The 16,396-nt window shown below is 40.3% G+C and overlaps 1 protein-coding gene across 1 annotated transcript; it reads right to left on the minus strand.

The window, feature by feature from the left end:
- Positions 1–5,456: 5,456 nt before the first annotated feature.
- Positions 5,457–12,082, minus strand: LOC137618284 (uncharacterized). Its single transcript, XM_068348455.1, has 2 exons — positions 9,426–12,082; positions 5,457–5,631 (listed from the first exon to the last, which is right to left on the minus strand). The coding sequence occupies exons 1-2, from the start codon at positions 12,080–12,082 to the stop codon at positions 5,457–5,459; spliced, it is 2,832 nt and encodes a 943-aa protein (XP_068204556.1).
- Between the last annotated feature and the right edge of the window lie 4,314 nt (positions 12,083–16,396).

Here is a 16,396-nt window from a genome sequence, read left to right on the forward strand (position 1 = left end):
TGCATTTACATGCATAAAACTGTTTGAATATTTGTGACATTCTGACTCCAAACCTCTTGTATATAAACTCATTATCTGTTGAAATAAAGTCAGTTGTATTCACCTCACCTCTCAGTTATATCCTAACGTTAGTTTGTTTTGGTCACTGCAACCTTATCATCCTTTTGAGATAAGAATGGGGGTTTGGGGGAAACTTTACGTCTATCTGCTGAGATATCAGTAGCCCTTGCCTGGCCCCCCTGGTGGAGAGGGAGCTAGGGTGTTGATCATATTTATTTATGGTCAGTCTCTAGGGCATTGTACTGCTTAATAGGGCAATGTCCCTGTCACTTGCCTCTGTCATTCATGAGCGGCTTTTAAACCTTAAATGGCCCTTTCGCACAATTGGTGACCACCGTAGGATCAGCTCCCTCCCACCTACCCCCTCACTGCTCTCTCTTACTGTTTGATGCTGCCGCCTTCTGACCGTAGCTCTTCTATCAACGCCGCACATATGAAACTTCCACCCTTCGCCAGGTTTCAGAGCGCCGAAGTCCAGTTTTGCATTAAGGGCGTGACTCCCTCAAGCACCAAAGCAGTCTATGCTCTTTTGGCGATCCCTGAGGAAACTTTCCCGGAAATCTCAGATTGGCTTTGTAACCAAAGGGATACTTCAATAGCATGCGACACCCTTAAAACATACCTATTGGAGTAGTATTCACCATTGCCAGCTACCTGTACAACCAAGTTTTTTCATCTCTAAACAATCATTGCGGTATCTTGTTCTCAGGATAATGACTGGCAGTTCTCACCTGCAACCTACCACAAACGGCTCTACTCAGAAGGGATCCTACTTTTCCCCCTTTAGGTACGACACCTACCCAAGCCTGTACATGTAGCTATACCCAATGTTGACATTTTGCCCATGAAAGACCTAATGACCAAAGTCAATGCCGTTATGAACAGCAGCTTCACCACCTTCAAGACCACCACCCACATATGCCACCACTTGCTCATGCTCCAACCAACGACCTCAACAACAATTTACTGATGCTACTCGGTAGCAGTTATGCTACTACCACTCCAGATTCAGGGCTGCTATGTAGAAATGTGCAAATGGTTGTCAGTGACAAAAAAGCATGTGAGTAGGCTATCACTTGTGGCAGTGGCCTTGTCACTAATCTTCTCTTTTTACATGATGCAGATACGGGCATGAGATTTTTAGGTAGACATGGGTGCTTGACGTTCTCTTCTACCAAAGCCACTCTACAAGATATGTCGTAGTTTATCTAAGCCTAGTACCTGCCAAAGGATCTGCAACCCTCACCCAAGGGTATGATACCCTCACATTATTGTTCGGAAGTGCCGAATATCATTTGAAGTCTCTCATTGCTGATGTCACATTGAAAATCCTCGGTGTAGATTTCCTTTTCCATTTTCATCTCCTGGTTGATGTTGCTCACTGGTGGTTAGTCAAAGCATACTCTTTCTCGTTGACACCTCTTCAAGCTGCCTCTTCCGACCTCCCTCTCCACATCAGCTCGCCCATGGATGCCTTTGCTCACCTCCTCACATTGTACACAGAAGTTTTCCGTCCAGAACTTTGCCAAACACTCACGGTTTCACTAAACACGGTATCAATTACTATAACAAGACGATGCGGCCCCCCGTGTTCCGAAGATTCGTGCATCTGGCACAGGATCATATGGCAGCCACTAAACAAACGTTCACTAATACGCAAGAAATGGATCTTTGCTAAAGAAACCTCCTAGCCAATGGTTGTCACCCTTACACATCGTCCTGAAGAAATATGGCTCCATGCGTCCGTGTTGGGATTACAGGCATCTGAACATACAGAAGGAACCGGATCACTATTTCTTCCAAAACATCACCGACGTGACCTCCTACTTGCATAAAGCAAAGGTTTTCTCCATGCTCAACATCCTGAAGAGGTATTATGAGGTACCTATGAGCCCAGAAGACATCCCCAAGCCACAATCACAACCCCCCTTCAATTATTCATGCTTTGGCCTTCGTAATACTGGGGCCACTTTTCAACGCCTCATGGAAGGCATCTTAGGGGACCTCCCATAATGGGTATGTTACATGGATGACATACTTGTGTTCTCTTTCTCCAAAGAGGAACACCTCCATCACCTTTGAATCATGCTCAACTGCCTAGAACAGAACAGCCTCGTAGTTCGGTACGAAAAGTGTACCTTTGGCAACAGGGAAATATCGTTTTTAGGGCATTGCATCACTCCTGAAGGAGTCCACCCCTTCCCTGAGAAGGTAGCAGCCCTTCAGAACTTCCCCATGCCCTCGACCGTCAAAGGATTACAAGAATTCCTTGGCATGATCAATTATAATCACCATTTCTAGCCAGCCGTTGCCGCCAATCTTGCTCCCTTCTATGACTCCATCAAGGACAAGCCAAAAGACCTGAAGTGGGGTCCCCTTCAGGAAGCGGCCTTTTGCAACACAAAGGATGCCCTATCAACCGCTAATGCTCACAGTTTTCCCACACAACATGCCCTTCTCCTCTCCACCAAAGTCAGGATGTTACTATTGGTGCAGTGATCAAGCAGGTGGTCAATAGTTCATCACGCACATTGGCTTTCTTCAGTAGAAGGTTGTCCAAGGCATAATCTGACTTTTCTACCTTTGGCCAAGAGTTGCTGGTGGCACATTTGGCTGTCCGTCCCATTTGCCACTTCTTAGAAGGTACACCATTCATCATTTTCACAGACCATATGCCTCTGTTGCTCACCATCACTCGCCAGTAAGTTGCAAGGTCCACCTGTAAATGCTGACATCTCTACTCTGTGGTTGAATACAATTGCACCCTATAACATGTCCCTGAGAAAATGAATCCTGTTGCCAATGCCTTGTCAAGAAACTCATTGGCTACGTTGATCTAGGATTGGATTACAATGCCTTTGCAGAAGCCTAATGATCAGATCCAGAGTACCAAGCATGTAGGACATCTTTCACATCCCTCCGTTGGGAATTCGTCGACCATGAAAAGTCCAACGCCACCCTCCTCTTGTCTGTACTTGTATACCATGACCAAGGATACCTGCTCTTATGTGCTGACAGGTGTTTGATTTCATTCATGGCCTTTCACATCCCTCATGCCAATCTACTGCATATCTACTGAAGACGAAGTTCATTTGGCACAGTATTACAATATGATGCTAAGGTTTTGTCCGCACATGTACTTCATGCCAAAGTTCAAAAGTACATCAATACAGTAAATCAGGAGTAGGCATTTTTCCTCAACCTCAGCGTCATTTTGCACGCATTCACATCGACAGAGTAGGTCAGTCTACTGACATCACAAGGATAACGTTACTTATTTACCATCATTAACAGCTTCGCTTGTTGGCTTGAAGTCATTTCCATGGAAACTGCAATGGCCACCTTATACACATATTCTTCACTCTCAGAGTATAGAGTGAGATTTGGTATCCCAGAGTATATTACTTCTGACAAGGGTACCCCTTTCAACTCTCAATTGTGGACATCCTTAGCGAATCTCCTGGGCATCAGATAACTGCCTTAAACCTTGCTGCAAATGGAATGATTGAATGTTTTCATCGCACCCTCAAATAAGCTTTGATGTCCCGCTGCAATGACAGCAACTGGTTTATTCAGCTTCCCTGGCTCTTCCTGGGACTAAAAACTACTCATATAAATGCCCTGGATGTCTCTGCAGCTTAAATGGTGTATTGTATTCCATTAGTCGTCCATGCCAATTCTTTTCCGTCTGCAACCTCCTCCGACAATCATAAGTGCTTAAATCCCTTTGTGGGAAAATTTACTTCATGCTGCCAGACTTACAAGCCCTCAGTGAAGTAATAAATACCGATAGATTTGCACTCAGTAACACATGTTTTGCTGTGCAACAATATTAGCAAACCCTTGTTAACGCCCCTTCACACGGGCACTTTCCGAGTGATCCGTTGCCATTCGAAGGCTTTCTTAATTAACATTCGTGGCAAAGAAGACTGGGTGCCCATTTATCATCTAAAACTTGCATATCTCCTACAAGATGACCCACCTACAATACGCCTCTTAAAAACATGGTGCCCTATTTCACGTGTGTCACACATGCTTGTACACTGTAACTGTATTTTCTTTTATTTCTGTATATGACGCTCTCCCCTTCAATTATAACAGAACCTGTTTAAGCTTGCCTTTCTATACATAATTCTGTTTGAATATTCTTGACATTTTTGCTCCAAGCCTCTTGTATATAAATTTGTTATCTGTGGAAATAAAGTCTGTTGCAGTTACCTTGCCTTTTAGCTGAACTTAACAGCCCATTCACACAGTTGTTTTAGAAACATTAACCTAATGACCTCTATTATAATTTTCCGCTGAAAAATACTTGAAACGCTGTAGATGCTCTCTCAAACCAATGTTGTAGTTAAGAGACATTTTCGTCTCAATGCTTCTTATGGATGCAACAAAAAATTTCAGACTTCTGAGTTCGTACCTTAATGAGCGCTGAATTAGGATAGGAGGAAAGAATTTGACCATGGGACTGAGATCGTGTTAGGATAGGAAATGAAGTGAGTGAGTGGTTTCCTGTGAGAATGGGACTGAGATTGTATAAGGAGCTTAATACCTATGGATCATCTGTTACCCCATGTCAGACTAATCCTGTTCTTGTCTATGGAGGGTTGACATCTAATTTTAAAATTTTTATTCCTTTAGTTACTTCCTATCCACATAGCTATAGTTCTCAATATACTGGAATCATTTGCCATCAGTTTCAAGTTTGAAGTACTGTATAGAACTCTTCCTCCATAATGAGCTCTCTCTCTCTCTCTCTCTCTCTCTCTCTCTCTCTCTCTCTCTCTCTCTCTCTCTCTCTCTCTCTCTCTCTCTGTATAAATTGAAAAGTTTTTGGTATTGTAGTATAAGCTATGCATTATATAGTCCAGTTACACACACATACCCTGTGTGACTCTGATCGGATCATAAATATTCCAAGGTTTCAATTTACTTTCATTTGACCACCTGGAATGACTGCAGTAGAAAAAGTGTAACTATATCCGTTATAATAACCACAACATCATCCCACCTTTAACCTTTTAATTCATCCATTTATCCTCAGTTTCAGGACTTCTTCAGGTAAAATGACCCAAGGTTTAGGTCGACTATAGGAAGGAATAAATTACCGACACTATGGCTGTCATGATTTTGGGTGTGTTGGTAAACTGGCGCATCGCGATTTTGACTGTCTGGTTTGTGAGGAGTGTGACCCAGACCCATACCATCATCATCACCTCCCATGCCTATTGATGCATAGGGCCTCGATTGGAGTTCGCCAGTAGTCTCTATATTGAGCTCTTAAATCAATACTTCTTCATCAGCTCCTACTTCCCGCTTCATAGTCCTCAGCTATGTAGACCAGGGTTTACCAACTCTTCTAGTGCCTTATGGAGCCCAGTTAAAAGTTTGGTGAACTAATCTCTCTCAGGAAGTGCGAAGAGTATGCCTAAACCATCTTCATTTACCTCTAACCATTCTCTCATCCACACATGGCACTCGTGCAGTTTCCTTATAGTTTCATTTCTAATTCTGTCCTGCCATTTAACTGCCAATTTTCTTCTGAAGGCTTTATTCTCAAATCTACTAAATCTGTTGGATAATGCTTCATACTCATACGAATGACTCGTGTCCATAAAGTAACACAGATCTAACTAAACTGATATATAGTCTGATTTTAAAATGTAATTTCAGGCTATTTGATTTCCAAAATTTACTTAACCTAGTAATTCTCTGATTTACATTTTTCAATCTTTCACTAGAATTTTAAAGACCTTTTATTAGAGATCATAGTTTTTAAGTATTCAAATGATTCTACCTCATTAATATTTTCTCCTTCCAATGACATTTCATCTTCCATTGCATATTCCGTTCTTATCCCGTCTTTCTTCTATTTATCTTGAGCCCAACCTCGTGTGATATTTCATGCATTCTGATAAGCAAGCATTCCAAATCCTGTGATGTTCTGCTAATAAGGACAGCATCATCAGCATACTGTAGGTTAGCTAATATCCTATTATTAATCCAGTCCAATCCTTCTTCAATATACCCAACTATTCTATACATTACGAAATCCATGAGGAAGGTAATGAACATAGGTAACAACACAATTCCTTAGAGTACTCTACTCTTCACTAGAAATCGATAGAACTCCATTCACATTTGTTTGTACTTGCTTTGCTCATGAACAGACTTGACTAAATTTACATATTTAAGAAGAACTCCATAATAAGGCGCAAAATTGGCCGATGCACACTATCAAAGGCTTTTTCATAGTCCACAAATGCAATCAAAAGGGGATTTCTATATTCTACACATTGCTCTACATGTCTTAAATTGAAAATTTGGTCAGCAAAACTTCTACCTTTTCTAAATCCTGCTTGTTTGTCTCTCAGCTTTTCATCAATCTTTCTTTCTATGCTCTTCAGAATGAGCATGCTATATATATTCACGACAACTGATGTGAGTGTGATTCTTCTGTAATTATTGTAATCAGGCAGGTCTTCTTTTTTTGCAAGTTTCACCAACACCTTCAGCTCCCATTCATCAGGTTTTGCCTCTTCAGACTACATTCTAAAGTACTCGACACTCCACAAATATATATTGCTATGATATACTGCCTAGCACGGTATATATATCGCCTAGCACGGTATAATATCCCGCCTATATCGGTATAATAGAACGTGTAGCTCGGTATAATATACCGCATAGCTCGGTATTATATATATACATACATGTATATATATATATATATATATATATATATACATATATATAAATATATATATATATATATATATATATATATATATATATATATATAATATATATATATATATATATATATATATATATATATATATATATATATATATATATATATATATATATATATATATATGTTAATGCACTATTCTTCTATTGCTTAACGTGAATGATGGAGAAACACAATTTTGACACGCACATATAGTTCTTTATTAGATCCATGATGTTAACATCGATATGGTTATATTGTTGGGAGTTTATACATGTAGACTTGACGTATGTAGCATAACTTGAAGTGATGTGAAGTGACGTGATGTGTTGTGATGTGAAGTGACGTTATGTGGTTCAATTACTATGGATAAATGAAAAAGAAATCAACGTATAAATAATATGCTAATGTACACAAAATTATTAAGTTAAATAACTAAGACTGATAGAAACAATGTGCAAAGCTTAATTAAGTAAATTATGCATGTATAACTGCTAATTACAAAAAGGTCATACACAAAATCAATATAATTAAGGCTCATCTAAAGGCATACGTTATGTAACATGTAGGTTTACAAATGGGAAAAGATGAATCCGTTATTCCAAAACAGTATATAATAGGCGTTTACTTACAATTGTGTTCCTATAACAAACAGTCCAAATATTCCTCAGTAAATACCAACTTTCGTTATATTCGTTCTGTATGAAATCACTTTTTAAACTGATAAGTTTTCTCATTTGTTTACAGGAAGACACAGTAGATTACCATAAAGTTCACGTGACGGAGAACTATGCGTAAATTAGCTAAAACAACCCAACACCAAGTAAACAATTCATATGGCCGAGCATAGACTCGAACCAGCAAACTACCACACAGCAAACCTTAACATTAACCATCGCGATAACTAGACAACAAACATTATTTACATTTAATCGTTGGGCATCAACATACTCAACCTCTAAATCATATGATTTACAAAAAAATATAAGATGCACAACTAATATTTCATTTCATACTACAATACGTGAATAGAACATGAATAAAACAAGCTTAAGGAACGAACATTAAAACGATAAACACAACAAAATAAAAATGAGTTTGACAAACAGATATGAACTAGAAAATATATCAATGTCATATAGTGTCTCTGGATAATATCTACAACACTTGATCTTCTTTTGGAAGCAGGAGTACGAGCTTGCTCACTGGTCTGTGCAATTCAGAAGATTGGGTTCGAAGTTTGACGCTTCTCACAACGCCTCTGGAGTCTGGCAATACCTCTGTTACACGTGCTAGTGGCCAATGAAGTCTTGGCGTGTTCTCGTCTTTCAGGAGCACGATGTCACCTTCCCGTGTATTTCGTTGTTGTTTGTTCCATTTGGGGCGTTGCTGCAGGCTGACTATGTACTCCCTTTTCCATCTGGTCCAGAACAAGTCCGACAAATATTGTACTCTACGCCACCTTTTTCTGGAGTACACATATTCTGGTTGCGAAGGTCCTGGTATTAACCTCTTGGGTGACTTCATATGGAGGATTTGACTCGGACTTAGTGGTTCCATGTCGTCAGGATCATCAGAACAGGTCGTGATCGGTCTTGAGTTCACAATATATTCTACCTCGCAGAGTAGCGTGCGGAATGATTCGTCATCGAGGCGAGTCCCATGGTCGAAGAATAGCGCAGATAGAACTTTCCGAATGGTACGGATCTGGCGCTCCCATACGCCGCCCATGTGCGATGCCATAGGTGGGTTGAGTTTCCAGTCGATATTCATGTACAGTAGTTTGTTTTGGATTTTGTTTTGGTTCAGATTTGACCAAGCCTTGTTCAGCTCATTCCGGGTTCCGATGAAGTTGGTCCCGTTGTCGCATCGGATTTCTTGTACCGTACCTCTACGGGCTATGAAGCGTTGCAGACAGTGAATAAAGGAATCCGTTTCGAGACTGTTAGCAGCTTCCAGATGAATGGAGCGACTGACAAGACAGGTGAATATGACGCCGTAACGTTTGAGCTCCTTGCGGCCCTCTTTTATAATGAACGGCCCGAAAAAGTCTACGCCTGTGAATGTAAATGGTGGAGATGGCTCGAGACGATCTTGAGGTAAGTCGGACATTTTTTGCTCTTGGCATGGCTTTCTCATTTTTCTGCACGTTATGCATTTGTGGAGTTGACATCGGACAGCAGAGTTGATTGAAACAATCCAAAAGCGTTCTCTAATTGCTGCAATGGTGTGATTTCTACCCGCATGGCCAAGTTTCTCATGAGCATCTCGTACGATTAGAGTGGTGACGTGCGAATGTTGTGGCAGTAGCATAGGATGTTTCACATCGGAGTCCATTGCGGCTTTCGAGAGGCGTCCTCCCACTCGCAGAGTTCCGTCGATGAGCACTGGGTCGAGACGGAATATCGTACTTGTTTTTGGTAGCGAGTGTTCTCTCTTGTCTTCTTTCGTGGTTGTTTTCTTGAGTTTCTCGACCTCGTTTGCAAAGGTGATCTTTTGTATAAAGCAAATGATTGCCTTTTCAGCCTTTTGCATGATCTGTGCGGTCCTTAAATTTATAGTTTGTTCTTTGTTTTGTAAGAAAGCCAAAAATGCTATGAATACTGCTACTGCTCTCTTCAGTCTCTCCCACCTGGAGAAATATGTGATTAAAGTCATAAATGGTGATCCTTCTTCAGATGTAGTTGTAGTAACTAAAGACATTAAGTTTTCTTCTGTAACCTGCGGTTCGCTGCTGGGGTGCATCTTTGCAGGGCATTCTGAAGCCGGCATATTCAAGAAATCCGGACCTTCCAGCCAACGAGTCATGTCTGACGATATCACAGAACTTACTCCACGTGATGCAACGTCTGCTGGGTTCAAATCGGTGCTAACGTACTTCCACTGGTTAGCGTTGCTGAAGTCTCTTATTTGACGGACTCTGTTGGCCACAAACACTGGAAAACGCTTTCTCTCAGCTCTGATGTAATAAAGGACTGTCGTTGAATCTGTGTAATAGCAGATTTCGTTGAGATGGAGATCAAGCTCAAGGGTCATTTTCTGTCCTAAATTTACAGCTACAGCAGCCGCTGTGAGTTCAAGCCGTGGGATAGAGGTTGCTTTCAATGGAACAACCCTTGCTTTTCCGATGAGAAATGAAGTTTTCGAACATCCACCCTCGTTTGAGGTTAGGTATGCAACAGCGCCATACCCAGATGTACTGGCATCTGAGAAAACGTGCATCTGAAAAGTCGTATCTTTTGCTTGCTGTGGTAACTTCAGACGTCTCGGGATTGTTATCTTCTGAAGGTTCGGGACTTCACTAATCCATTGTTTGAAACGTCGCTGGTGATCATCAGGCACTTCGTCATCCCAGGCGAGATTGGTTTCTTTGCAGAGGTCTTGCAGTATTTGCTTTGCCAGCAGCACAAATGGAGCAGCGAAACCAAGGGGGTCATAGATGGATAATACTATGGAGAGTATGCCTCTTCTTGTCAGTGGTTTGTCTGGCAACAACACTGAGAAGCCAAATGTGTCCGTTTCGACGACCCAAAGTATTCCGAGGGCGTGCTCGGTAGGCAGAGGGTCATAATTGATGTCTCTTGTCTTTAACTCTTTTGATCGATCGTCAGCTGGGATGGTGTTTAGGACAGAGACGTCATTACTAGTAAATTTACACAGTCTGAATCCACAGCCCCGGCAGGCGGCAGTCAGTTCAGCAATCAGAGAACTGGCTTCGGTGGCACTGGGTACAGACTTTAGACAGTCATCGACGTAAAAGTTCCGCTTAATTGTATGGGCGACTTCTGAACTTAAGTTGCTTCCTTCATCTGCGACACGTCTAAGTGCGTAGTTGGCGATACTTGGTGAGCTCACTGCGCCGAACAGGTGTACCTTCATCCAGTACTCTTCGAGTTCTTTTGATATGTCACCGTTTGGGCACCAGAGGAATCTGATATGGTTGTATTGGTGTTTGGGTACTTTCACTTGGTAGAACATAGACTCCACGTCACAAGTGAAGGCTACCTGGTGTTCTCTGAATCTGGTTAGAACACCTATCAGAGAATTGGTGAGATCAGGCCCTTGCAGCAACTGATTGTTTAAGGGTATTCCATTAAATTTTGCACTACAGTCAAACACCACTCTAATTTTATCTGGTTTTCTTTGATTGTACACTCCATGATGGGGCAGGTACCACACATGTCCAGATTTGGCTGTGAGCAGGGAGTCTGGGATACGTTCAGCATAGTCATTCTGGAGTATTTTGTCAATGAAGTTGACGTAGTCGGAGTGGTACTTGGGATCCTTTTGCATTTTCTTCTTTTGATAGAGTGCTCGTTTGATTGCAAGGATCTTATTATTTGGCACCATTAAGTTCTGATTCCTGAAAGGGAGAGGGATCTCAAAGTGACCGTCTTTAAACACGACATTGCTTTCAGCCTTCTTCAGGAATGTAGTGTCCTCTGGAGACAATCCTTTCTCTCCAGGATACCTTGCTACCCGGCTATCAATAAAGTCACTTTCCAGAATATTCAGTATTCTGTTTGGGGAGATAATTTCAGTAGCCTGCTCAATGTCCTCGGTCACAATGCGATTACTGTTTACTCGATGTGTAGACGTTACACTGTTGTCCTCTACCGGGGAGCTCACTGTCCATCCGTGACGATACTGCAGAGCGAATGGGCCTTTGCCGTCTGTTGATATGATTTTCAGAGGCTCCATTGCTAGTGGGCAATTACTGCCAATCAGTAGACCGATGTCTATTTCTGGCATTATTTCAGGAATCGATTTTGCCACGTCGTGAAGATATGGCCAGCGTCGTAACAGTTCTGGACGGGGTATTTGATCATGGCTCACTGGAATTTCTTGTCTGGAATACGTTTTTGGAAGCAGTATACCATTCTGGCCATTTATATCACTGACGACGAGATCCTGGACAAGGTAGCTTTTGACTATGCTTTCCCCAAGCATAGTTTTCAGACGCAGATTCGTTTGAACACCGGAAGCTTGCAAGTCATCTTTCAGTTTTTCTGATAGGAAGCACCCTGTGCTTCCTGGGTCATAGAGGGCGTAGGTGAGAACTTCTTGGTTGGTTCCCCTCTGCTTTAAACGAACAGGTATTATTGCTTGAAGAACCATGGAGGAGTCATGAGAAATAACGTTGCTGGTAGCGGTATCTGGAGGGTTTTGGCTGGATTCCTCTGTACGGTTTTGAGAATATGAAGATCTGGAGAGTAGTCCGACCTCCAAGGTAGTTTGAAGCCATCTATATGCATGGCCGTAGGATGACCTTTGCCACATTTGTGACATTTTCGCTTGTTCATGCACCCCTTCGATGTATGATTCAGACCATAGCAACTGAAGCATCTACGCTGCTCTATAATAAACTTTCCTTTCTCTTCGAGAGATTTCTGCCTGAAATCTGCACAGTTATCCAGATCGTGATTTTTGCTGCAGTAAAAACAGGAGGGCGACCTAAAACCATGAGTTCTACTTTGGCTCTCATGATTAACTTGCATAGCAAATGCAGATTCTGTTGGTTTCCCTTTTGATGGTTTACTAGAATTCAGTTCTCTATGCATTGCTTCTTTCCCGAACACTGGGTCATTGACACACTCTGCTGCGTTAATAACAAACTGGACAATGTCACCAAAGCACGAAGACCTGTTCTCGAGGAGTCTGCGGTTTGTGGCTTTTTCGCGCCATTTATTCTGGAGATAACTTGGCAATTTCTGGACTACCACCTGCAGGTTCGGTGCATGATCAAGAACAGCCAGGTGAGTAAGTGTTTGCATGGCGCTGAAGCATTTTAGCAAGTAATGCGAATATCTTTTCAGACATTTCCCTTCGTCTGGTTTTATCGGCTTCCACTCGTTTAGTTGTTTCAAGTATGCCAGGGATACTTTATAAGGATCACCATACTCTTGTTGTAGCAACTGTCTTGCCCGACTATATCCTTGGTCTGCCTGCATGTATATACAGCTGCTGATGAGGTCCTTAGGTTCACCGTCTGTATGCTGTAGAAGGTAGTAAAGTCTGTCGCTGCTGCTGGCTGTTCTAGAGGAGATCCTGGTGTCAAACGCCAGTATGAAGTCACTGTATTCCAGAAGATCACCGGTAAACTTGGGAACTTGCGGTGCAGGCAAAGCTAGAGCTGTGGCGATACCACTAATCTGCTGCTGTATGGTGTTAACTGGAGGTGAATTAGGCAGTGGATAGGGTGCACCAAAGTTACTGTTCACAGGTATATTTACAGGCGGATATGTATACTGTTCTAGATTTGGAAACGTTGATGACTTGGCATTCGAAGCGTTGACTTGAGTTGCAAGAGTGTTAGTAACAGTCTCTGAAGAATTTCTGGGAACAAATTCTTGTGCAGTGCTGGGATTTAGACTGGGTAAGCTGGCACTATTTTCCTGGGTGACAGGGAGTATAACCTGGTTAGCCATATTGCCACCCCTAGCCGTGTTAGCACCTTCACTCGCACAAATTCCAGGGGCAGCTACACTAGGTCCAGCAACCATAACATTCACGTCTTGATGGTTGGCTCGTTGCACAATAATGCTGGTATGTGTCTCATTGTCTTTGTTACCAACATTGTCGTCGCCAATGTCATTTTCGGTTTCTGCAAAAACACGTGCTTTTGCTCGAGTCTTGGCTATTTCGATATCCAATAGAATCTCTTCTGTCTTTGCCTCCTGTTCCTTTTTCTTTGTCACGAGTTCTTTTTCGGCAAGCAACTCGGCGAGACGTGCTTTGGCTCGCACCTTTTCGGACGTAGCCGATTTGCCAGAAGGAAGGGAAGAAGGCCGTTTGGAAGAACGTTTTGAACCAGATCGGCTTAAAAGACTCTCCAGGTCTTCTTCAAGTCGTTTTTCGTTTATAGCTATCCATTCACCAGTATGGTTTCGGAATTGCAGAATGCTAATTTCCTTGGTCTCATATCTGGACAATTCCTGGTCCTCCTCCAATTCGTCTGAGATGTTATCCATGACATAATTGAAGTTTTCTTTGTACTTATCGAAAGCTTCGTTATATTCTTCTAGACACATTTTCACCAAGTGCAGGTTGTCCGGATTTGACATGAGGCCTATGAGTTCGTTGTGTTTTTTCGTTACGTTGCCAAATGATGATCTCAATTTATTTTTTAATGTTCGAATATCAACTGTCGTACCCGAGTTTTCGTCGGGAGCACTATTCTGAACAGTCTCATCAGACCCCCCCCCCCCCATCTTGTCTGTAGTTGTTTATAACAGGCAGTAATTCCACTTCTTAAGACTCACGTATAAGAGTTATTATAGAATTTCAGCGTGAGTCGTTGATGGTAGTTTAACAATTTAATTGAACGATGTTAATGCACTATTCTTCTATTGCTTAACGTGAATGATGGAGAAACACAATTTTGACACGCACATATAGTTCTTTATTAGATCCATGATGTTAACATCGATATGGTTATATTGTTGGGAGTTTATACATGTAGACTTGACGTATGTAGCATAACTTGAAGTGATGTGAAGTGACGTGATGTGTTGTGATGTGAAGTGACGTTATGTGGTTCAATTACTATGGATAAATGAAAAAGAAATCAACGTATAAATAATATGCTAATGTACACAAAATTATTAAGTTAAATAACTAAGACTGATAGAAACAATGTGCAAAGCTTAATTAAGTAAATTATGCATGTATAACTGCTAATTACAAAAAGGTCATACACAAAATCAATATAATTAAGGCTCATCTAAAGGCATACGTTATGTAACATGTAGGTTTACAAATGGGAAAAGATGAATCCGTTATTCCAAAACAGTATATAATAGGCGTTTACTTACAATTGTGTTCCTATAACAAACGGTCCAAATATTCCTCAGTAAATACCAACTTTCGTTATATTCGTTCTGTATGAAATCACTTTTTAAACTGATAAGTTTTCTCATTTGTTTACAGGAAGACACTGTGGATTACCATAAGTTCACGTGACGGAGAACTATGCGTAAATTAGCTAAAACAACCCAACACCAAGTAAACAATTCATATGGCCGAGCATAGACTCGAACCAGCAAACTACCACACAGCAAACCTTAACATTAACCATCGCGTAAACTAGACAACAAACATTATTTACATTTAATCGTTGGGCATCAACAATATATATATATATATATATATATATATATATATATATATATATATATATATATATATATATATATATATATATATATATATATATGCCACGTCTCTAGACCTAGGGTGTTGTCCTGTCTCTATGGTTTTGTCAATGCCTATGCCCCATTCATGAGAGACCTTTGAACTTTAAACCTTTATGGAAGAAAGTTAACTTATCCCCTCTTGATATTATTTGTAGACACGGTTTTCTAATACCTAATGGAATTTGTGGCTAATGTTGAACTGACAAAATTTATTAGAAATTCGGACAATGTACGCAATACGTGTTAATATGTGACGGAACAAAAACAGATTCTTCCATGAACGAGTCGCTGGAATGAACATAGAGTTGTCGCAGAGCTCAGGAAAATAAGGAGAGAAACCTAGTAAAAACAAACGCTTCTTTAATTCTTATTTTCCTTCTCTTTCCCCATTGATATATTTAGAAAGGCTTACTGTTTTCAACATTTTTACTTGTGGCTGTAGAATTCGATCTAATTCAAAACTTAAAACTTCAATAATGTAGTCTTGTGATTTATCACAAATTTATAAGTAAAAAATATATATATTTTTTTTGTTCATTAGAGTATTCATTACTTTTATTTATTGGAGAATCATCAACGATTTCGTTGTATAATAAAGCCAATTTTTATAAATTTCTATAGAATACAATAAATTGCATATGAATGTTACATCGATATTGCCATCTAATAATAATAATAATAATAATAATAATAATAATAATAATGATAATAATAATAATATTAATAATAACTAGGTTTATGTTGGAGAATATTTATCGAATGAATAAAAGTATGAAAAATATTCGTTAATGTGATTGGATTTCAGTTCGCTAATAGAATTAACCGTTTTTTTTTTTAATATATATAAATCACCAAATACCTTCCTCTCCATAACACAGGAAAGCTAGCGAGAAAATTTGAATTCAATATCTTGATGAAATTTTAAAGAGCCGTGAACACAAGGCATTTAAAATGTCAAAAAACAATCTTTCTAAAATGATCAGCACAAGAGGCATTTAACAGGAGACTCGAGAAAGACAATGAAAAGTGTAGCACCAACGCCGAATGACGTAAGCAAAGAAGGAAAAGAAACTGGATTATTTCGTTTTTCTATAAATTGAAATATAGACCAAACTTCAATATGAAAAAAAAAAAGATCTTAAGGAAAAAATACAATTCTTTGTCTAACAGGTACTCGATTGATGTGTGAAAATATTTTTAAATGGACGTAATAACTGTTATTAATGTATAACCAAGCAGAGAGAGAGAGAGAGAGAGAGAGAGAGAGAGAGAGAGAGAGAGAGAGAGAGAGAGAGAGAGAGCACTTATTTATCTCAGGAAAGACAATTATTTGTCCGACAGAAGTCAATATTCACCAAAGTTTTATTACAACTAATAATATCAGTGTATTAGTGAAGCATCTACAACC

This window comes from Palaemon carinicauda, chromosome 24, assembly GCF_036898095.1.
Source record: "Palaemon carinicauda isolate YSFRI2023 chromosome 24, ASM3689809v2, whole genome shotgun sequence".
In the NCBI taxonomy this organism is placed as follows: Eukaryota; Metazoa; Arthropoda; class Malacostraca; order Decapoda; family Palaemonidae; genus Palaemon; species Palaemon carinicauda.